We start from the raw sequence: 23,283 nt of genomic DNA on the forward strand, positions 1-23,283 counted from the left end.
TCAGTGTTAGGGTCTCCTCCTCCTTATGAGTAAGTTCCCCACTCAGGAGCCTGACCAGCCGATCCAATGGAACGATGGGAAAAGAAACAGTGTGGTGGGTTGAGGAATAAATTCGAAGTGAGTAAAAGAAGCAATTAGTCCTGCTGTAGCCTCTTAAAGACACCTGGCATCACGCTGCTACGAGAGAAACTATCTTTTTCCCCCTTTTTGTGATCAATAAATGAAAATACAAGGCTGTGGTTGTTTTAAATAGGGCTTAAACAATAACTGCCTTTATGCCAATCTCCAGAAATGAGCCATGTATGTATAAAAGGGGGGGGGAACATGTATTATGTATATCTTCCCTGTTCAATCAACCCAAGGAAGAGGAGAATGTCTTATAGCTTAGAGAGGCTTGCAAAGCCACCTACTCCTGCTCTCTTCCACTTAGCCCCAGCCCTGAGTCCTGCTGGGCTTGAGGGCTCAAAGTAGGATCACAGAGAAAGGAGCAGGAAACAGGTCCGTTCACACAGCTGTGTGGTAATACCACAACAGAAGCTTCTCTTTTCTTTTTTCCTTTTTTTTTTTTTTAGTGGGACTAAATCTTTTATTTTTTAAATTTTTTTTTTAATTGAAATGATTTAATTTTTTTCCTCTGTCTACCTCGCCACTCCCCCCATCCCCCTACCCTCTGGTAACCAGTCATCTATTGTCCATGTCCATGACTCTCTGTTTGTTTGTCCTGCTCATTTGTTGCTTTTAGGTTTATATCCCACATGTAAGTGATATAATGTGAATTTCAACTTTTTCTGTCTGGCTTATTTCGCTTAGCATGATTATTTCGAGGTCCATTCATGTTGTCACAAATGGTACTATTTCATCTCTTCTTATGGCTGAGTAATATTCCATGGCATATATGTACCACAGCTTCTTTAGCCAATCATCTATCATAGGACACTTCAGTTGCTTCCATGTCCTGGCCACTGTGAATAATGCTGCTATGAACATTGGTGTGCAAATATCTTTTCGGATATGAGTTTTCAAATCTTTGGGATAAATTGCCAGTAGAGAGAAGCTTTTCAAAAGTTTAAATTCCTACTTGAAATAAGAAGGAAACATGAGGCCACACCCCATGAGACAAGAGCAGCCTTTAACCTTTTCACTTGTCTCAAAGAAAAGCAACTCTAATTGGATTCCCTTTATTGGTAAGCACAGTACTGAGCACTCCATTTACATGAAGTCATTTATTCCTCCTATATACCTGGGAGGTACATCTTTTAATCCTCATTTTATAGGTGAGGCTCAGAGAGCTTGAGCAGCTTGCCAAGTGTTACACAGTTAGGAAGCAGAAAAAATGGGATTTGAACAATTATGCCTTACTCCATCACTGCTTCCCCTTAGTATTCTAACTCAGAGCATCCATGATTCGAGGCGGTTTATCCTTCTTGGTCTCAGGACTGAGAGAGAGTTTGAGCTACCCCTGGAGGCAAAGGTGTGGTACTGTGAGGGTGAGAGGCAGGAACATAAACAGCTGGATTGGAGACTGTGCCATATATGTAAACCCATTTATTCATGCCTTACTTCATTCCACACTACTTAGAGTTTAAAACTTCAGAGTTGAACAATACCTTGGAGAAAAATGAAGCCCTAGCTGTGGCTATGAGCATAGATGGCTGAACCAAACAAAAAAAAAAGGGTCAGACAACGGGACCAATGAACTACAAAGCAGGGCATCAACCAGGCAGCCCCTGGATTTTCCCATGGTCCTGGCAGTTCTCTAGAAGAGGAAGATCCGGTGACAAACATCTTCAATTAATGTTAGAGAATAACTAGAAGGCAACTAGATGATAGCAAGAAGAGGAATAAGGTGTGGTAGAGTAGAAGAGCTTGAGCCCTCAGGGAGGAGGGCCCTTCTAAATAGATAAAAGCTGTCTTAGGAAACTCAGTAGGACTACTTGGGATATGGTGAAATGTGCTGTCTCCTTTATTGGCTCAGGGAAATGGAGGTCTTAAGAGAGGCAACAGAGGAAGACCTATGTGAAAAAGCTGGGGTAGATGGTCAATTCCAAAGCTTTGAGTTGAAATAACTTATTGTCAAGAAAAAGTATTTAGAATGTAAATATGGGGTGGGTACAAAAAATGGAGAAACTTAAGGTCAAAGCAAGTTAAATGCAAGTGAAAACATACCTAAGTCATGTTATTCCAATGGCTGTCTATAACACACAGGGACAAAGCAAGTCCTGCAGGCCCTGACACAACATGGTCCATTACTACCCTGACCTCATCTCCCTTTTGCTCCACTCCTGCTCTCACTAGAACAAAGCTGACTTCCTCGCTCTCCAAGTTCTTGCATTTGCTGTTCCTTCACCAGGACAGGAAAGTTCTCTCTGCGGACCCTCCAGACTCCTCACCTTACCTCCTTTAAGTCATTGCTCAAAAGTCACATTCTTGGTAAGTCCTTCCTTGAACTCCCTGGACAATTAGAGAACCCCCACCCCACCCCCACCAGCCCCCCACACATGCCTGAATATATGTGCCCTTTCTAAACTCACTGCCTGCCTTATTTTTCTCCATAGCACTTATCACCATCTAATGCATTATATATTTTACATGTTTATTGTTTCTCTCACTCTGCACGAACATAAGTTGCCTTATGATAGAAGTGTGTTTGTTAACTTCACTGCTATTTCCTCTGAGCCTACAACAGTACCTAACACGTAGTTGGAAAACATTTCTTGAGTGAAGTAAATGTATTTCTTGAGAAGTTTGTCTTTAATACTGTGGTCTTCAAGAATGACAGAGGTATGAGCCAAATGATACTGGTCTAGTTTCAAAATACTGAATAGAACTCTGATGTAAACTTGTTTGCTTGCTGGTGCTAGTGGTATCAGAGGTATCACTAGAACAAGTTGATACTCCTATATCAACACTGGCTGTTTCAAATAGCATTGACGACTAGGTAGTGCAAAAGGAAGTCATTTGATTTGTGGCATCTATACAAGGCAAATGTAATACTCAGCTGTTCCACGTAAGAAAGACCTACTTAAGTATTAGATTGGTTACAGGCTCTTCTTATAACAGCAACTTCCATCACTTTTCCTCCAGAAACAATTACATAAGCAGAATTATGCAGTCATTAATAGCTAGGTTCTCAAAGACTATTTAAAGAAAATTATATTTTCAAGTAGGAGAGGGGAAAGGGCTACAAAAGTAGTATAAACACTAAGATCGCAATTCTAATTTTTAAGTTACATCTATACGTCAAGTGAAAAGACAAGATAATTGGAAAAATAAATGACAATAATAATGGTTAGCTGTATCAGTAGTGGATTAATATTTTAATTTGTTTATTGCAACATTTTATATTTTACACATTTCTTACAGACTTATAATAAAAATATAATTAACTTTTATTTAAATAAGCTTAACTTATAAGAAGTCCACAGCTTCACTTCATGGATGATTATGTGTAAGAATTCAAAGGTAAAATAAACTTTTGATTCATAAACAGTAAAATTTAGCTGACTGAGCACCCTTCACAGAGAAAGAGAACACTATCCTTTTAGAATGTGTCTATAAACTGTGTTGGAAATTCATTCTCTGTGAGATGCCTGGGGGAAATGGTGATATAATTTGTAATCAAGTTAAAGAACAAGGGAAAGATAACGATATTATGTGCTACAGCGGCAAAATTAGCTATTGATGGAATCACAGTAATATCCTATGGGAACTATGGTAGAATCTCTACCTGAGGCACAGACACATAACATAAAATAATATTGCATACTGTATCAAATGACAAAGGAAAATTATCCCACAGTTAGCAAAATATGCAAGTTTAATTTTTTTCTCGCTTCAGGTGGCTTTTGGCTTTCACATAAAAATTCATTTACTGTAGAACATGATATTTACAAAAATAAGAAAGCCTTGCAAAGTCAAGAACCAAATTTATTTTCCTTGCCCATCAATTCACAGAGCCCTCCAGACCAGAAGAAACTCTAAATAAAGAGCTTATACATATCTTCTTAGTCAGTCACTTGTCAAATCAAGTAAGCAGCAATCCTAAAATATCTCACCTCTTCCTAGCCCCCTTCCCACAACCCTGGTAAAGGCCCATACCCCTATTTTCACGTATCATGAATCTCCCAAATGGTCTTTCCATTCCACCTTTCTAATCTAGTCTACTACTGACAAATATGTACTCCCTAAACATAGTTACAACAGAGATTTGACTATACACTCCTCATTTTGGCTTTTAAAGATCTTTCATAAAATAGCCTCAATCTACCATTCTACTAATTCCTTAATAGTTAAAACATAAGTGAAATCCATTTAGACTCCTGACGTCCAGAAATATAACAAACGTGTTGTATTAGGCCACTAAGTTTGTAATAATTTGTTACAGAGAAGTACACCATCATTTTCTCCATGAAGCACTTGTTTTTTCTGGCCAGGTGTTACCTCACTGACTAATTTCCTTGCTGTCATGTACATGTTATTTATAAACTCATCAAACAGTCCCTGGTAGACTTTTGGTTCTCTGAGCTCAAGGAAGCGCTCACCAACCTTTGTATCCCAACCGCCCACCCCCTCCCCCGCTCCCGCAACATCCTACATAATGATAGAAACGGAATAGAGCACAAATAAAATAGGAACTTATGATTTCATACTACTTTGGGTGAAAAAACAGAATAAATAAATTTTAAGGAAGCATAAATCAACTATTAAATATAGAAGGAATAGTGAAATTAAAAAATCATCATTTGGCAAACATACTAATAACTTATGTGTCTAATGAACATCAATACTTGCTAAAAACTAGTGGGTGAATAATGAGGAATAAAATGTTTATAGAACCTTAAAATAACTCTCCATCAAATATATATTAATTACAAAAGGAAAAACAATAATTTTACAGTGGACACACTTGGCAACACCACTTTAAGCAAGTACCAAACTTAACATTAACAAGAAAGGGACAGCCTGAAATCATGCACCACTTAAGAGGATGCAGTGAGAACACAGCATTGTTTCTGGAATAGTCTTCCCCAGGTTTATAATCTGCATCCACTCCTGAGAAAATACCAGACAAACCCAAAATGAGAAGCATGGCCTGTACTCTTCAAAAGTGTCAAGTTCGTAAAAGTCAAGCAAAGACTGAAGAACTACAGCATACTGAAGAACACTAAAGAGATATGACAAGAAAACACAAGGTGATTCTGGATTAAATGTTTCTTTTTCTCTCTGCTTATTTGGTTTTTTCTTAGAGGATATTAATGGATGACTGGCAAAACTTTTATTTTGGCAACTTAATCTCAAATGATTTGGCAAGAGAGAGTTTTGTTTTCTTGTGTTTATTTCTGTGTGTTTGTATGTATATGTTTTGGTTATTGCACTCTTCTATATCTTTAAAATGATTTCAAATTTTCAGTAAAGTAAAAATATTTACACGGCCAATCACAAATCAGTCTGGGTCTAATGTTCTAAGTCGCTTCTCACCTCACACCCCCCATTTTCCTCCATCCTACCCTGCAGCCCAGCACATTACTCATGTCTGTAACTCTTAAGTTTGCCAGGAACTTCCTGTTATCTTGCTTCTGTGTGTACTGTTCTTTCTATTCAATATTATCTTTCACCCCATATCTCAGTTAAAATTTTGCATATCCTTCAAAGACTAATGCAAACACTGCTTCCATTGTCAAGACTTCCACGTACTAAGTTGGAATTCACAGCTCCCTCTCCAGTGTTCCCAGCACTCCACTAAAAGTTTCCCTTTTATCAGAATCAGAAGCCCCTGAATAGTACTTCAAGCAGCATGAGGGCAAAGGAGTTCCTGAAGTCAACTAACAGGCCTGCCACCAAATCCCCGACACTCCACCTGAGAGGTCCAGGGCCAGTTACCCAATCTCTCTGGACCTCAGTTTTTCAACTACGAAATTGAAATAATTGACAAAAACTTCACGAAGTTGCAATGAGAACAGATAAATGTGTGAAGTCATATATACAGGTCATTCAAGAAAAACAAGATCCCAAAATAAGAATCTACTTTACATTCAATATGATGGCTATAAACAAAAACACAGTCAACAAGTGTTAGCAAGGATATAGAGAAATTGTAACTCTCACATGCTGCTGATGGGAATATAAAATGGTGCACTTCCCGTAGCAAAGAGTCTGGCAATTACTAAGCAAGTTAAACTTAGGATTACTATATGATCCAGCAATTCCACTCCTAAGTATATACTCTAGAGAACTGAATACATGTTCATAGAAACACTCATTTACAAAGATTCATAGCAGCATTATTCAAAATAAACCATCCAAATCCCCATTAACCGATGGATAAACAAATTGTGGTTTACCTATATGATGAAGTAACATTTGGAAATAAAAAGAAATAATATGCTAACACATGCTACAACATCTATGAACTCTAAAGTCATGCTAAGCAAAAGAAGCCAGATAGAAAAGAACACCTATTATATGATTCTGTTTACATGAAATATTCAGAATAGGCAAATCTATAAAAACAGGAAGTAGATTAATGGTTAATAAAGGCTGGAGGGAATGGAAGATTGGGAGATAATAGCTAAATGGTTCAGAGTTTCTTTGGAGGAGGGGGCGGTGATGGAAACATTCCAAAATTGACTGAGGTCATGCTTATACAACTCTGTAAATACGTTTAAAAAATGTGAATTGTACACTATAAGCAGATGCATTAATCCTATAGTGTATGAATTATATCTCAATAAAGCTTTCACAAAAACATAAATAGATCCCTTCTTCCAGGGCAAGCATTCTGTTTTATTTATTTGGTTCTCCCCTTCTATAAACACAGAAGTCACTATGGAGATGTTTGCTGAATTGAATTTAAGTTTAGATGCAGTCTGTGCTTCAACCTGCATTTGGAGAGGCACTCTATGCTGGACTGTCACCCTTCCTAGGAGATGTGGTCTCAGTGTCAGTCAGACAAGCCCTGATAGCCATCATGGTTCCATGGGGCTTCCTGTCCACCTGCTCAGTTTGAGCGGGAGGCTTGCTGAGGTAGAGGCTCCTGTCATCAATTACAGGACAGATCTTCACACACGGAAGACCTGATAAAATAGTCTTGCAATATTGTTTTACCTAGTAAACAAGCCACTTCCAGAAACACTGCAATATAGAGTACTGGAAATTTCATATACAAACAAATCAATCTGAGTTACTTTTAAAATAGCAATTAACATTCAAAAGAACTGAAAAAGCAAAAAATGTAACTTTCAGCTGACAAATCTTTAATATTTTTAATAGATATAATTTTTAACTATATAGAGTTGGCTATATGATGTACCATCTAAAACTATGCTACTAAGAGATTTTACTTAACAAAGATCAGATCAGATTTACCCCTATCTGTGAGGAAGTGATTCTTTCCTGAACTGCCCATCTCTGAACGAAAATCAAGATTTCCAGAGGCCCAACAACCCTTCTGGAGAGCAGCATCCTTCTTCAAATGCTAAGATTCATATTATTAGGGTTTTCTATACATCTACCTAACACGTTTTTGTCGTTTTGTAACTTCAGCTAAAATTTCAGCAGATTGCTTCTGAGGAATAGAAGCCCCCGCCATATTTTTTAGTCCTCTCTAGAAATATACTGAATAGAATTTGTAACACCTTGAATTAAATTTATATCAGTGAAAAGCACCTTTACATTTTATAATTAACATGTTTTAAAAACTGGCCTTTATTTTTATCTCTATAGATGCTCTTTAATGTGGAATTTATAAGAACCTGAGTACACACCAGGGGCATCTATACAGATCAACACATGCTGCTCTACTTTCAAGCATTTTAATTGCTCTCTTTCTCACATACACGCGCGTTATGATGAATATAGCAAATACATTTTTTTCTGGCAATAATGTAATTATAACTATAAACTAAAATTTAATGTAAAAATCTACAGGCCTAACTGATGTCTAAAATATAAATTCACCTTAAGTAAAATAACTACAGCTAACAAATTTTGAGGCCAAATTAATAACAGAAACAATTCAAACAATGTTTATTTCTTATCTTTTCCTATATTTTAAACTAAAAATAGACACATAAAAATACAAAATATATACCACCACCAAACAGTTCTAGCTCCAGACTTATAATAAGAGAGAGAATATCTGAACATTATGTGAGCTGGTTTACTTTCCTTTTAAAATCTCATGTTTAAATTCCCATTTGTGAACTACCTGAGTACATAGCATTCTATTTATCCTGCCTCAGGGCCCCTACTACAGTCCATGGTTTCACACCTTTTCTTTCTTATGCAGTTAATAGGGACCTATTATCTTTAGTGCTCTCATGTTTTCATACAAACATACAGATCTGAATGATCATAACTCATCACAAGCTTTAAGCAATTTTGTTTATGCTAAACTTTAATTGCCTTTACCCAATTTTTGTTCACAGTTCCTTTACATATATTTTCATTACACTCCACTCTCATGTTCATACCTTGATTAAGTGGCTGATCTACTTGTATTTCCATTTTACATATCACCATATCAGTGGAAAGTGTCCTGGGGGGTTAAACAAAGGCCACGATGAAGGGGCAACCCCCTGCAACACCACAGGAGGGAACCCCTTTATGACATAGTTGAGTCCCTCAACTATAAAGACAAGTAATTATACTGTGACTGAACATTCTAAAATAACTAAACTTTTTGACATGTTATTCATCCTGTTTTTCCTTAGCACTCAGAGCAGCCTTAGATACTTTATTAGGAATAAAAATATTTTAAAAGAGTAGACAAAATTATGAGCATAAACACTGAATTGCCCAAAAAATATTAGCCAACCAAGCCCAGCAACATGTCCAAAATACACACACACACAGACACATACAGACACACACACATACACAAACACACACACACACACACACAGACTTTTGAGATTTATCTCAGGAATATAGGATTGGTTCAATGTACAAAAAGCAATCAATATAATAACACAATATTCAAAGAATAAAGGACTATACTTTAATGATAAGACAAAATATGAATTGAAGGAAACTTCCTCAAATAAAAGGCATCTACAAAAACCACAGCAAAAATCATACTTAATGTGGAAAGATTGAGCATTCTCCTAAAATCAGGAACAAGAAAAAGATATCTGACATTGCCTCTAGTATTTAACAATGGAAGGTACAGCCAGATAAAGTGGGAAAAATAAAAGGGATCTAGAATGGAAAGGAAAAAGTGAAAGTATCTCTACTTACAGATGACATAATTTTGCATATAGAGAATATCAAGGAATCTACACACATACACAAAAATATTAGAGCTAGTACACAAGTTCAGCAAAGTTCAGAATATAAAACCGATATACAAAAATAAAGTATTTCTACATATTAGCAATGAATGATCCAAAGATGAAATTAAGAAAATTTCATTTATAATAGCATGAAAACAGACCAAAGATATAAAGATAAAACTACATACTCATATACCTTATGAACATATATACAAAACTCCACAACAAAATAATAGCCAACTGAACCCAATAGCTCATTAAAAAGGTTATACATCATGAAACAAAAAAGAAAAACATCTCCCACATGATCATCTCAATAGATGCAGAAAAAGCATTTGACAAAAGTCAACACTCTTTCCTGATAAAAACACTTACAAAACTAGAAATAGAAGGAAACTCTTAGCATGAAACAGGGCATTTATTAAAAAACAAAAACAAAAACAAAAAAACAGAGCTAACATCATACTCAGTGATGAGAAACCAAAATCTTTCCACCCTAAGATTGGGATGCCAGCTTTTATACAGCTATTCAACATTATACTGTAATTCCTACCCAGAACAATAAGTCAGGAAACAAAATTAACAGTCTTCAAATTGGAAATTTGAATCTTTGAACTTTGCTCTTTTAATAGATTGTCTAATTTTATATAGAATTCAAACAAAAAACCTACTAGAGCTAATAAACAATTTCAGTAAAAGTGCAGGGTACAAAATCAGCTGCATTTCTTTATGCCAGAAATAAATATTTCCAAATGGAAATAAATAAAACAACTCCATTTACAATAGCGTCCAAAAGAATAAAATATCTAGAAATAAATTTAACCAAGGAGATAAAAGACTTGTACACTGCAAACTAAAAAACACAGCTGACAGTAATTAAAAAAAAGAATAAAGACATCCCATGTTCATGAACTGGAAAATTCAATATTGTTAAGAAGGCAACACTTCTTAAAACGATCTACAGATTTGGCGCAACCCTTATCATAATCCCAATAGTATTCCTCCAGAAATAAAAAAGCCAATCCTCAAATTCATATGGAACTGCAAGGGGTCACAGATAGCTAAAATAATCTTGAAAAAGAAAAACAAAGTTGGAGGATTCACACTTCCACATTTCAAAACTGACTACAAAGCTACAGTAATCAAAACAAGGAGTTTCGTGCAATAACACAAGAAAAAAAAATAAAAGGAATAATGATTGGGAAGGAAGAAATAAAACTTTGTTCACAGATGACTGTGTAGAATATCTAAACGAATCGACATAAAATTCCTGGACCTAATAAGCAATTGCAACAAAATTGCAGGACACAAGGTTAATGTATAAAATTAAATTGCTTTTTTATATATCAGCAATGAAGAAGTGAAATTTTAAATTAAAACATAATACCATTTACGTTGGCACCCAAAATAATGAAATAAATATAATACCTAACAAAATATGTACAAGATTTATAAAAGGAAACTACGAAATTGCTGAAATAAATGAAAGAACTAAATAGATAGTCCATGTCTCGTGGATAGGAAAACTCAATACTGCCAGGATGGCAGTTCTTCTCAACTTGATCTATAGATTCACTGCAAGCCCAATTAAAATCCCAGAAAGTTATTTTATGGATATTGACAAACTGATTCCAAAGTTTATGTAGAGAAGCAAAAAACTCAGAATGGTTCACACAATATCAAAAGAGAACAACAAATTGGAGGACTGGCATTATCCATGGTCTGAGTCTCACTATACAGCAACAGTAAGTAAGACAGTATAGTATTGGTAAAAGAATAGACAAATAGATCAATGAAACAGAATAGAGAGCCTAGAAATAGACCCATATAAATACAGTCAACTGATCTTTGACAATGGAACAAAGAAATACAATGGAGTAAAGGTAATCTTAACAAATAGTGCTGGAACAACTGGACATTCACATGCAAAACAATGATCTAAACAGAGACTTTACTCTCTTCACAAAAATTAGCTCAAAATGGATCACAGATCTAAAATGTAAAATGCAAAACTATAAATCTCCTAAAAGATAATATAGGAAAAAAACCTAGATAATTCTGGGTTTGGTGCTAACTTTTTAATATGACACCAAAGGTATAATTCATCAAAGAAATTTATATGCTGGACTTCATTAAAATTAAAAATCCCTTCTCTGTTAAAGACATTGTCGAGAGAATGAAAAGACTGGGAGAAAACATTTGCAAAATACAATGAAGGACTAATTCAAAATATACAAAGAATTCTTAAAGCTCGAAAATAGTAAAATCAACAACCTAATTTAAAAATAGGCCAAAAATCTTAACAGACACCTCACCAAAGAAGATTTACAGATGGCAAATAAACATGTCATCAGGAAGATGCAAATTAAAACAACGTTACCACTACACACTTATTACAATGTTGAAAATCCAAAACACTGACAATACCAACTGCGGGTGAGGATGTGGAGCAACAGAAACTCTCATTCACTTCTGGTAGGAATGTAAAATGGTACAGCCACTTTGGAGGACAGTTTGGCTGTTTCTTGACAAAACTAAACATACTCTTACCATATGATCTAGCAATTATGCTCCTTGATATCTACCCAAAAAGCTAAAAACTTATGTCCACACTAAAATCTGCAAATGAATGTTTACAGCAGGTTTACTTATAATTGCCAAAACTTGGAAACAACCAAGAGGTCCTTCAGTAGGTGAATGGATAAACAAACTGTGGTACATAGAGACAATGGAATATTATCCAGCACTAAAAAGAAATAAGCTCTCAAGGCAGAAGAAAACATGAAGGAAACTTAAATGTATATTACTACTTAATAGAAGCCAATCTGAAAAGGTTACATACTGTATGATTCCAACTATATGGCACTCTGCAAAAGGCAAACTATGGAGAGAGCAAAAAGATCAATGGTTGCCAGGGGCTTACGGGGGTGGGAGAGATGACTAGGCAGACAACAGAGGATTTGGGGGCAGTGAAAATACTCTGTATGATACCACAATGATGGACACATGTCATTATACATTTGTCAAACCTACAGAATGGGTGATAACCATGTGTCAATGTCAGTTCAACAATTATAACAAATGTACTACTGTAGTGGTGGATTCTGATAACAGGGGAGACCATGCATTGTGCTCTGAACTTAAAATTTTTCTAAAAAATAACTTAAAAAAAACTGTGATAAAGGAATAATGATAGGCATATAATAGAATTGAGAGTCTAGAAATAAATCTAAATATCTATGGCCAATTGATTTTCGACAATGGCGTCAAGACCATTTGATGGGAAAAAGCAGTTTCTTTAACAAATGGTACTGGGAGAATTGGATAACCAGCCGCAAAAGAATGTAGGTAAATCTCTACTTCACTTCATATACAAAAATTAAATCAAAATGGATCACCCTCAAATATAAGAGCTAAAACTATAAAAACAGGAGTTCTTCAAAATTTAAAACTACTGTACATCAAAGGGCATTGTCAAAAATGTGAAAATACAATCTATAAAATGGAAGAAAACATTTGCTAATCACTTATACAATATGGGTTTAATATCCAGAATATATTTTTAAACTCTTATGTTAATAAAGAATAGTAAATTGATATAATATTTAAATAATAATCTTAAATAATAAACAAACAATAAAAATAGCACCAAATTTTAAAAATGGACAAAGGATTTGAATAAATATTTCTCAAAACAATATGTACAAATGGCCAATACCACATGGTAAGATGTTCAACATCATTTATCGTTACAGAAATGCATATCAAAACCATAAAGAGATACTGCTTCACACCAGTGGGATGGCCGTAATTAAAAAGATAGACAGTAAAATGTGTTGGTAAGGATGTAGGGAAATTAGAATTTTCATACACTGCTATTGGAAATGTAAAAAAATATGTAGCCACTTTTAAAAACTGTTTGGCAATCCCTCAAACACAGAGTTACCTCAGGACTCAGTCATTCTAGCATTATACCCAAGAGAAATAAACAATAAAGTTCATAATAGCATTATTCATAAAGTCAAAAGATGAAAACCAAATGCCCTTAAACTAATGAATACATGATCAAAAGATAGTATATCCATACACTGAAACATTATTTGTAAATAAAAAGGAATGAAGTACTGATACATGCTGAAAACATTATGCTAAGTGAATGCAGCCAGACTATGATTCTATTTACATGCAGTGTCCAGAATAGTCAAATCCATAGAAACATAGAGTAGATTAGTGTTTTCCATCACCTGAGAGGGAGAGGAGAATGAGGAGTAACTATTAACAGGTGCTGGGGGCGGGGTATGATATTCTTTTGAGAGTAATAAAAATCTCTGGCAATAAAAAGTGATGATGGTTGCACAACCTTATGAATATACTAACAACCATTGAATTTACACTAAACAATTTACACTAAAAAGTACTAAATGTACACTAAATGATGAAAATGATAGCATATGAATTATAGAAAAAAAGAGTGGATAAAGAATATACTACAGAGAAACAATGTATTTTTATATGAATTAGGGCTGGATGGCCAGTATTTTAGTCTATAAAAACACTTTTTAATTTGTAAAAGGAATACTAATAAGTGTGAGAGGTTAGGGGTAGGTTAATTGTAAGATTCTAATTTAAACATTGTATATCAGGACAAAAATCTCTTCAGAATTTTAAAATTAACTCCTAGTGAAGATAATCTGACCTCATAGTAGAAAATTTCTATTACTAAGTTAGTCTGGTTAAAACTATCACTCAGATTTCAGCATGGTGAGAATATTTACATAAGCAATTAATTCTACAGTGAAAACCAAAAGTCTGGATTGAATTGCGTTGCTACTTTTTAAACTAAATAGTCTTCCATTCACATCCAACCAGGCCCTTAAGCCTCGGCCTCATCTGGGGTGCAGGAGGTTTGTTCTCCTCAATCCTTTGTGTATGTTAATGATGGAAGGATTCTGGACCTTCAATTCTTAATGTGCTGCATACACTATTACCAGACTCACACAGCACAAACAGATAGGGGTGATGGACATAAAAACTGAGTTTATCCATGAAGTTAGTGAGAACAAGTTGCAAGCAGCAGAGAAGTTATTTCACCAGAGGAAAATGGAAAAGAGCCTGTGCAGTATCTTTAGGCACAACCACTCAGACCACATATTCCGAGATCTGACTAACATTTCACCTCATCATAAAGAACATCATCTAAAGTGAGCATTAGCCAATTTTACAGAAAAATATGATAAACAAGTCTAAATCTGTGCATCAGAATTGGAGAAGATACTACATATTTTTATAAAACTTTTCAAGACTATATTTTTGAGTAGGTTGTGGGATTTTTGTTTATTTTGTTTTGTTTGGCTTGTTTGTTGTTTTTAAATCTTGGACTTTTTTCACTGAACTCAAGAAATTGATGAGAAATCCTGATATTTCCCTATACTTAAGGGGAGAAAAGATTTAAAAAACAGCAAAATTCCAGAATCATTCAAATTAAAAGGTAAACATCTGCTCTGTTTAAAATGGCATAATCCCTACTTTATCTTCTATATATTTTTTATTGAAAGAAAATAGGTTTCTCTCAGAATATTGTTTTAAAAATGTTAAGATTACACAGCCACTATATCTAATTCATTTTAAAATGAAAAAAAAAACATGGATTTGATAGAGCAAATCTCTAAAGTAGTTCTTAATACTTCTGTAATAAGAAAAATATAACTAAAAAGAGTCTCAAGTTCAGTGCTTACCTATCATTAAATTGGCTTGGTGAAGGGGCCTGGCAAGTCTGGAGACTCACTATTAACTCTCACTTCTTAGATTTCTACACTTCTTACACTGAACTCCAAAGTAAAGTATATTTAATAATTTTATGGTTCAATTAATGAATTAACGTAAGTTATAAGATAAATTATGTAGCTATAAATAGCTTGTTTTAAATGCTGATCCACAGCAATGATACTCATTTTGTTGGATAAAATATTTTAGCAATTTTTTTTAATGGTGCTCAATTCATCTTTATAAACAAGTCTGTTATTGTTATGAGGAAGAACACAGAGATTGCAGATATATAGGTCACATGGTGGTACAGAACCTTGTACAGTATTTACATCATATACTTTGTATTGAAATATGGCTTATGTAAATGAAAACAAGAATGGCCACTCACCTTGAGGTGCTATCAGAGTTCTTCCATTTTCCTGACACCAACCAACTGGCTGGACATAAGGACTATTTACATTACACCTGCAGAAACAGGATTCTATTTTAGATCCCATTTTACTCAATGTCAGAGGAAAAAAAAATCAAAGAGTAATGAACATTCTGCTTATTAATTAAAGGATACCATGGAAGATACTACTTCACAGCTAAAATATTATTTTACAGCTAGAATGAATAAGAACGATTTTTTAGTACTGTATTTTATAAACTGAGTAAGCAAACTTCTCTTTTACATAATCTTCTTGAAATTTAAAAGCACACACAAAAAATGTATTTGACTAGGATCTGAACTGCCAGCGACATCTCCAAAGAGTGAACATTTTAATAAACCTCTTCTATCACTTCTTGCTAGCAGCAAGGAAAATATTAATAGGCCAGTCCAAATTTTAATAGGACAGCCCAATCAGACTCCATATATATGGACTGCATACTTGTTCCCTCTCCTCTTCAAAGAACACAGGCTATTCCACCTAAGACACATATGACAATTATTCTATACTCTTCTTCTTGGTTCAAGGAAGAAAACAGAGTCCCCTTCATTCATGCACATGAAGAACCACAGCCTCAGGCTGGGACTTGCTGGTTATTCAGGACACACTGTGAAGAAAGACAGCAAAAATGATTTTTGCCATGCCTTCTTCCATATTTCTGTTTTTTGCCCAGAAAACCCTTTTAACTCGTGCAATGTTAGTTTAATGGTATTATAGCATAGATTTTCTCTGCTCCCCACGGGCTTTCAAATATTTCACTTCATTCTCCCTGAATCTTCTCTTTTAAGAATATGACAGGTGAGTTCAACAGTTTTCAGGAAAAATATACTGCAAGTTCTTAACTTGCTCTTCACAAAAATGTTTCCCTTACAAACTAGACAAAATATAGTGAAGTGCCCTGAACTGGTCATATTATTTCATATGAGGGAGGCCTCATTAGGTAACCTCTCATGGAATGAAGGAAGTTTCTCAGGCTCTTTAATTCAACAATTCATGCAGAAGAGAAAGTAGTGAAAAGACACCCACTAAATTCCTGATGTTCATAACTTTAAAAACAATAAGAACAGCAACAGTGCTTGAATGAAAAGAAATTCTTAACAGCAAACATGAACACAAGAAAATAAAATACACATTGGTGTCTCACCAGTAATCGTAACTATCATCCCAATTGTCAAAATGCACTAGTAAGCGATCTTCAACAGTATCTGCTATGGTTGCCACACACACCAAAGAAGGGTTCTTCCTGTCGATGGCCTCCAGCTTCATTCCAACCTGAAATTCTTTAGGCATTGGCCCATTCTAACACAGCATCAGAAGAAAGAGGCACAAAAAGAAACAAGAACACCAAACAGGAGTGAGCCACTGTCAAAACTTCTATGATGTTTAGCATCAGAAAAGTCTATAGGGTATCAACACTTACTCTCTTGAATGATGCTAGCAAATGCCAGTAAAAATATTCCAGCAAACTGTTAGGAAGTTTATATTTAGAACAAAGACCCAGGAAATCAGCTTTTACATTGGGCTTTTCTTTTTCTTTGCCCAGATCAGTTTTTCTTCCCTTATCATTGTCATTTTCCAAACTCTTCAGTTCTTAGAGTATTTTGTATTAATTTTAAAATACGATGTTTACTGAATACGGCAGTATAATTTCCTCTCCTCCCCAAAGGCTTTGAATAGTTTCCAAATACCATTATTTGAAAAAGTAATAGAGATATATGCTCTTTAGTGGCAAAATTATCATTTACTTTGATCAGAAGTGAATAGTGGCTTTCACAATATTTAAGGAACATAGGCACTAATCCACAAAGAAGTCAGAGTTGAAAAAATCTAAATGCTTTTTATAGTATCTGCACATATTTTTAGTATTAAAAAATACTAAGGACTATGATTTACAGTAATATTACAATGACAAGCCCCACTTTTGGAAAGCTATAATTAGCTAGTCCTGGGATTCAGGAAGTATCCATACAATATATCTGGGGACTAGAAGAGGTTTTTTTCTCTATGATTAACATGAAACCCTGATTTCTGTTTTCCTTTAGCACATTACATTTTTAAAAGCAATTTCACATTTGTTTCCTTGATGCAATTCTATGAATCACATCAAGAAGTTGTATAACATAGATTTCAAGATCAAGACACTGAAGCTTGGAGAAGCTGGGTGAGTGTCCTACACAGGGACACAGCCCACAGATGGCAGGACTGACCTCTGACTCTAGGCTTCCTAACCCCTTTTCCTGATTGTGGCCTCACTGCTGGGCCCAGAGAGGGACTTAGAGCTACAACTTATCTTCACTCTCTCCTAATGACTTGTTAGGTTGCTGGGTGCACAGGTAGCATAAGTGCGCTCTACCCAAATCTTCATACACTCCTTGAGTCTGTATGAAATGTCACCTTCATTCTCATTACACATATATCCAACTAGGCTGAGTACATTCAAAGTCTACCTGGGATTATCTACTGGTCTCAAAAACACCAAAACTAAGTTTAAATGACTACCTAACTGGAAGCACTGGGAAAAAACAAACAAACAAACAAACAAACAAAAAAAACCCCTAAAAGGCATTTTAAACTTTAGCAGACTTTAAATATAAAGCTTTCAACTCTCTCCATCTAATGAAAGTATTTAATTATATGTTTAAAAGGGTAAAAAAGATATACCCATAGGAAACTGACAAATTAAGTGAGAAAAATCAATAAGAAGCAAAAGATTCTCAAAAGATAAAATTTCATATTTTAAAAATTTTAGCTCCAGGGAAAAAATCTAATTTATACTGAGGCAGAAAATACTTACAGAACTTCTGTTTCTGAATAATTTCTTGGGAGCATTTTGCAATTTGCAGGCCTTCAAATAATCCATCCAAACAAATTTATCTTTTCTATAACCTAAGAAAAAAATGGATTACTCAAGATACCCACATGATATAACTATGTGCATATCAAATACACAATTCTTATTCAATCTTCTGCCATAAATTCAATGTCCTTTAGCAGACCATGAAAGATTTAAATTAAAATCTCTAGATCTTTCAATGTTTTTTAATGTGTGAAATTCAAAATTGTTGAGTGTGATTTCTCACCATGCATTTCATGCCCCACAAACTTTTTAAATTGATTAGAATATGGAATTGGTACCATGGTGGCTTGATGGGTGTCTTGTCTCCCATTAAGACTTTCCAAAATGGGCAAAGAGAAGAGACAAAAGTTCCTGAGGTTGTCATCACTCCTGAAGAGGCCCATGTCACCAAGACCATTAGAGATGAAACAATCCAGGGTGCCAGACACTTGGTGTAAATTATAGAAACACCTTCACAATCCAGAGACTATTTGGTACCTCCAGCTTTCTGATCCATATCTTTACAGGTTCCCATTTAAAAAAAAAAATGCCTTATCCTCCCATCCATGTGCCCTAAAGTGGCTCACAGGGTGCTGGGCCCAAATAAAATGGACTCAATAATATTTTATGAGTGTTACACTTAAAATAAATGTCAAACACCTTGCATATCTTCAAGGCCAAAGTTACATCTCCAACTTCATCCCCTACCTTCTTGCCCTTGCTTCTTTGTTCCAGCCACATTCATCTCCTTGTGATTCCTCAACTACACCAAGTACACTCTGGCCCCGGGGCATTTACTCTTGTTTTTCTCTTTGACAACCACTCTTATCCAGGTAGCCACATTGTTTTCTCATTTCATCCACATATGTCAGATGTCACCTTCTCAGGCCTTTCTTCACCATGTTAAGTCAAAGAGTATCCTGTGACACTCTCAGTCCTCCCACTCTGCCACTGTCTGAAACAATTTTTATCTTTGCTCGTCATTTTTCTCCCTTCTAGAATGAAAGCCCCATGAAGGCAGAGACGGTTTATTTTATGTAGTGCTATATCTCCAGTGCCTGCACAGAGTAAGGACTCTATAAATACCTACTGAATGAATGAGCCTGTGGCCTGTTATCAACTTCCATGAAATCCAGCAATCTTAAGGAACTCTGTCATTAATCTCAGGGACAGATCCCAAAGGATACCCTGAGGTGGTTACTAAGCATAAAATGACTATATACCGACTCCAGAAGTGTCCACAATCATCAAATAGTCTAATATCTAAGCAGGAGACCTTAGATCTTATATAGATGTTTACTGTGCAAAGAAACGGGTCCACTGGCATCTCAGCTGGTCAAATCCTCACCTCACTAGCACCCAACAAATAAGAAAGGCTTCAGTCACATTTGCCAGCCTCAGATTCCTCTAGCACATAACAAAAAACAAAGATAAAAATGTTATTTCCCATCAAAAGAAAACAGCGAAATTGTTTTCTCTTTCATAGTTCCCTATTCTCCATTTAAACAAATGATAGTGAATCAAGTTTCTTCATGTATAGTATCACCAATTGATATGTTTCATTTCGATTTAAACATTAGTTTATTGATTTATCATAAGGTTTAATAAATTTTATGTAAAATAAAATGTTCTCATAAGGTTTTATTTCTGCCCTAGGTACCTTATCAGAATATCTGACTTAAACAGTCATTGATGCTTTTCTTTTAAAGACATTTATTTCTAAGAATGGTATTCTTGCAGACCTACTGCATTTTGTAAATCAAACTTTCATTCTGGAAATCAATTCACACCAGGCTCTCTTTTTATTATTTCATGAAATGTTGTTAAAATAAAACTGAAATAACAACTGACTCTCTTTCCATCCTGGCTTACCCTTAGGGATGTGCAATTCATGCTTGGTTTTTTCACACCATCCTACAGGATGAATGTCAGGGGAACCAGCATTGGTCCAAAAATCGTAGCAGCTTAAATAACCATCAAAATGAAGCCTTAGACGGTAACCACACACCTGCAAAATGGAATGTTTGCAATTGTTCGCTGTGTCATGCACTTGAAGTATACACAAAATTAACAAAATGTTCATATATTCTGTCAGTGCCGTCAACATATATGAACCAATCCTCTCATTCAAATGTGTTTGTATAACAGAACAAATTTACAGATGACATGTGAATAAGACAAAATACACTGTCTTTCAAGTACCTAGAATTTTTTTCTGCAAAAAAGGAACCCTTGTAGTAAGTCTAGGAATCTGAGGTCAATTTACATGTCCATTAATTGATGAGTTTATTATTTCAATAAGTGTCAAATATTCCTTTCAGAAACCCCATCTCCTACTGTCTGGCTTGAATTCATATCCTAAGACAAAGTAAGCTAAAATATAGAGTGAAACCAAAATAGGTATGGTCTTATTTCGACTCTAACATATAAATCTACCATACTCAATAAAGGAATTAATAAAACAGTCTGAGAAAAATACCTCTAGACATGCTATATAAGTTTAATAACTATAATCAATCAGTAAATTAAGTGCACAGTGTTTCTATCTTTGATGTTATTAAAAACGTACAAGTGTTTTATCAACCTAATATAAAATGTTTAGTAAATATCACATTTTATAAGCCATTTACTTTCATCAATGGCTCTTCACTCTATATAATCTTCATAAAATGTATGTATTTATGTAAATATATCATTCATATGCATGGATATTTTTCATGTGCATTTCTCATTAGTTCAGCTAAAACTTGAATAATTATGTCTCTTTTAATAGACAAATGCAACACTGTGGGATTCACTGATTGTTATCAACCCCAGGTGAAAACTATTTACCAGTTAAATCAAGAGTCACTGCTAGTGATGAAGAATTTATTAGAAAGCTAATCTTCAGAAGAAAAAGAATTCATTAAGAAACATATTTCACCCATCACTGACTAAAATAAATCTATAATGTACTGGAACTTGTTTATATTGTAAAGTACTCAAATTCATTATTCTCTAGAAAATTCTCTTCTATCACTGTGCAATTAATTAGCCCAAGACAATAACACCATCTCTTACCTCAGCTACAGAAAGCACACAAAATACAGATGGATGTCGGGGGTCAATGCCTTCTAATCTCATTCCAACCTGGAAACCATTTTCGTGCTCCGGAAAGGACTGATCCTATGAGATTTCATAATATAACATTAGCCACTGAAATATCTTCACAATGTGATATTAAAACAGTTGGTGTGGCCATGCATACAATCAAGAACTTACTGTACCAGTTTGGAAGTTTATGAATATAGCTAAAGACAGAAGACTGCTCAATATTTGGCCTTCAAAGATGGTTAGATCATTTTTATGTGTTTTGAAATAGTTCATCTATAAAACAGTATATCCTGTGAACTCCTAATTTATTCCTTTTGCCCATTTTTCCTTAATGATTTGAAGGAGCTCTTCCTATACTCTGGAGACAATCTTTTGTTGGTTATAACGATGATCTATTTCCAGTCTGTGACTTGGCCCTCCTTTGTTGCAAAGGAGTTTTTTTTAACTTTGTAAAATATGTCAATTATTTCTTGTGCAGTTTGTACATCTAGTCTATGAAATCCCTTGCAACATGAAGTCACACAGATATTCTCCTAGTGCTCCTTTAAAACTTTTGTTCTTCACATTTAAATCTACAATGCAACTGGAATTGATTTTTTCTGTGGTGTGAGGTAGGGGTCTATTTCTTTCATATGGAAAGCAAAGTATTCGACAAAAATTTTGGAATAGTCATTTGATCTGAAAAGATTTTTCTGTTATACATACTTGTGGGTCTACTTCTGGCCTTTTTATTCTGTTCATTGGCTAATATGTCTATATCACATTTTCTTATTTGTTTATAATGAGTCTTTCTATCATTATAGAAAGTCTTTCTATCATTATAGGGCAGTCTTAGTCTTTATCATATTGAGTTTTACAATTCAGGAACTAGTTCCCTCTCCATTTAATCTAATTATTTTCTCTGTCCAAGAGGTTTTCTAAATTTTCATAGACTTCAAAAATGCTTTGTTATACTTATTTCTGTGCACCTTTTAATGCTTATCGCCATTGTAAATGGAATCGATTTCATAATAGACTTCCTAATTTGTTCCCATTATTATTTTCTTTAATAAATAAAGAAAATAGTGGTCTTATTTCTCATAGCCTTGCTGAATTAGTATTAGCAATTAGTAAATTTCCAATTAGCAAATTTACAGACAGAAAGTGTCTGTCTTTCAAGCAGATTTAGCATTACTAGTCAATTTATTCCTAATTACAAATAAACGTATATACTAATGGAAAATGATGATTAAAACCTAGTTTAACAGCTACTTTTTAATCAGTTATTACTATTTATTACTGCTTAACATATAAATGCCTATTTTAGAGTAAAATTTATTCTTTTGAAAATATTTTCACTTAAAAATAATGTCAAACTTAAAGAAAAGTTGCAAGAATGAAATAGTACAGAGAATACTTATAGCCTTTGCTTAGATTTAATTATAATGTTCTACCTCATTTGTTTTATCATTTCCATCTGCTTCCTCTCTCATATGTCTGTGTGTATGCAGAAACGGATATATAGATACAAATATACATATACATGTACACGTGATTTTTTTTCTGAATTGTTCAAGGGCCTTTTAACCCTAAGTACTAAATATGTTCCCATAAGAGTAGTATATTTTCCATGAGAATAGGAACATTCTATTACATTAAAAAATAGCTCATTTATCAGTTTCTGTAAATTTAACATTTTTATAACACTGTAACTAATCTTCTATTCATATTGCCATTTTTCCTATTTATCCAGCAATGAACTTTATAAAAATTTTCCCCATCCAGAATAGGATTCAGTCTAGGGTCAGATATTAAATTTAGTTGACATGTCTCTTTAGTATTCTTTAACCTGGAACATTTTCTGTAACATTTCTTTATCTTTTATAACATTGACATTTTTAAAGAA

At 34.5% G+C, this 23,283-nt stretch overlaps 1 protein-coding gene across 2 annotated transcripts in view; it reads right to left on the reverse strand.

Annotated features, from left to right (window-relative positions):
* Positions 1-23,283, reverse strand: part of L3MBTL4 (L3MBTL histone methyl-lysine binding protein 4) — a 285,078-nt gene that overhangs the window by 204,716 nt on the left and 57,079 nt on the right. For both annotated transcript variants that reach the window (XR_005649230.1, XM_039845772.1), the window contains exons 4-8: positions 21,366-21,470; positions 20,178-20,313; positions 18,264-18,355; positions 16,614-16,768; positions 15,427-15,503 (exon numbers count right to left, since the gene is read on the reverse strand). Coding sequence is in view for 1 of the 2 variants with exons in the window: in XM_039845772.1 (XP_039701706.1) it covers positions 15,427-15,503; positions 16,614-16,768; positions 18,264-18,355; positions 20,178-20,313; positions 21,366-21,470 (565 nt within the window). In the remaining variant the exon portion in view is untranslated. The remainder of the gene's footprint in view (positions 1-15,426; positions 15,504-16,613; positions 16,769-18,263; positions 18,356-20,177; positions 20,314-21,365; positions 21,471-23,283) is intronic.

Source organism: Pteropus medius, unplaced genomic scaffold (genome assembly GCF_902729225.1).
Source record: "Pteropus medius unplaced genomic scaffold, Ma_sr-lr_union100, whole genome shotgun sequence".
Lineage (NCBI taxonomy): Eukaryota > Metazoa > Chordata > Mammalia > Chiroptera > Pteropodidae > Pteropus > Pteropus medius.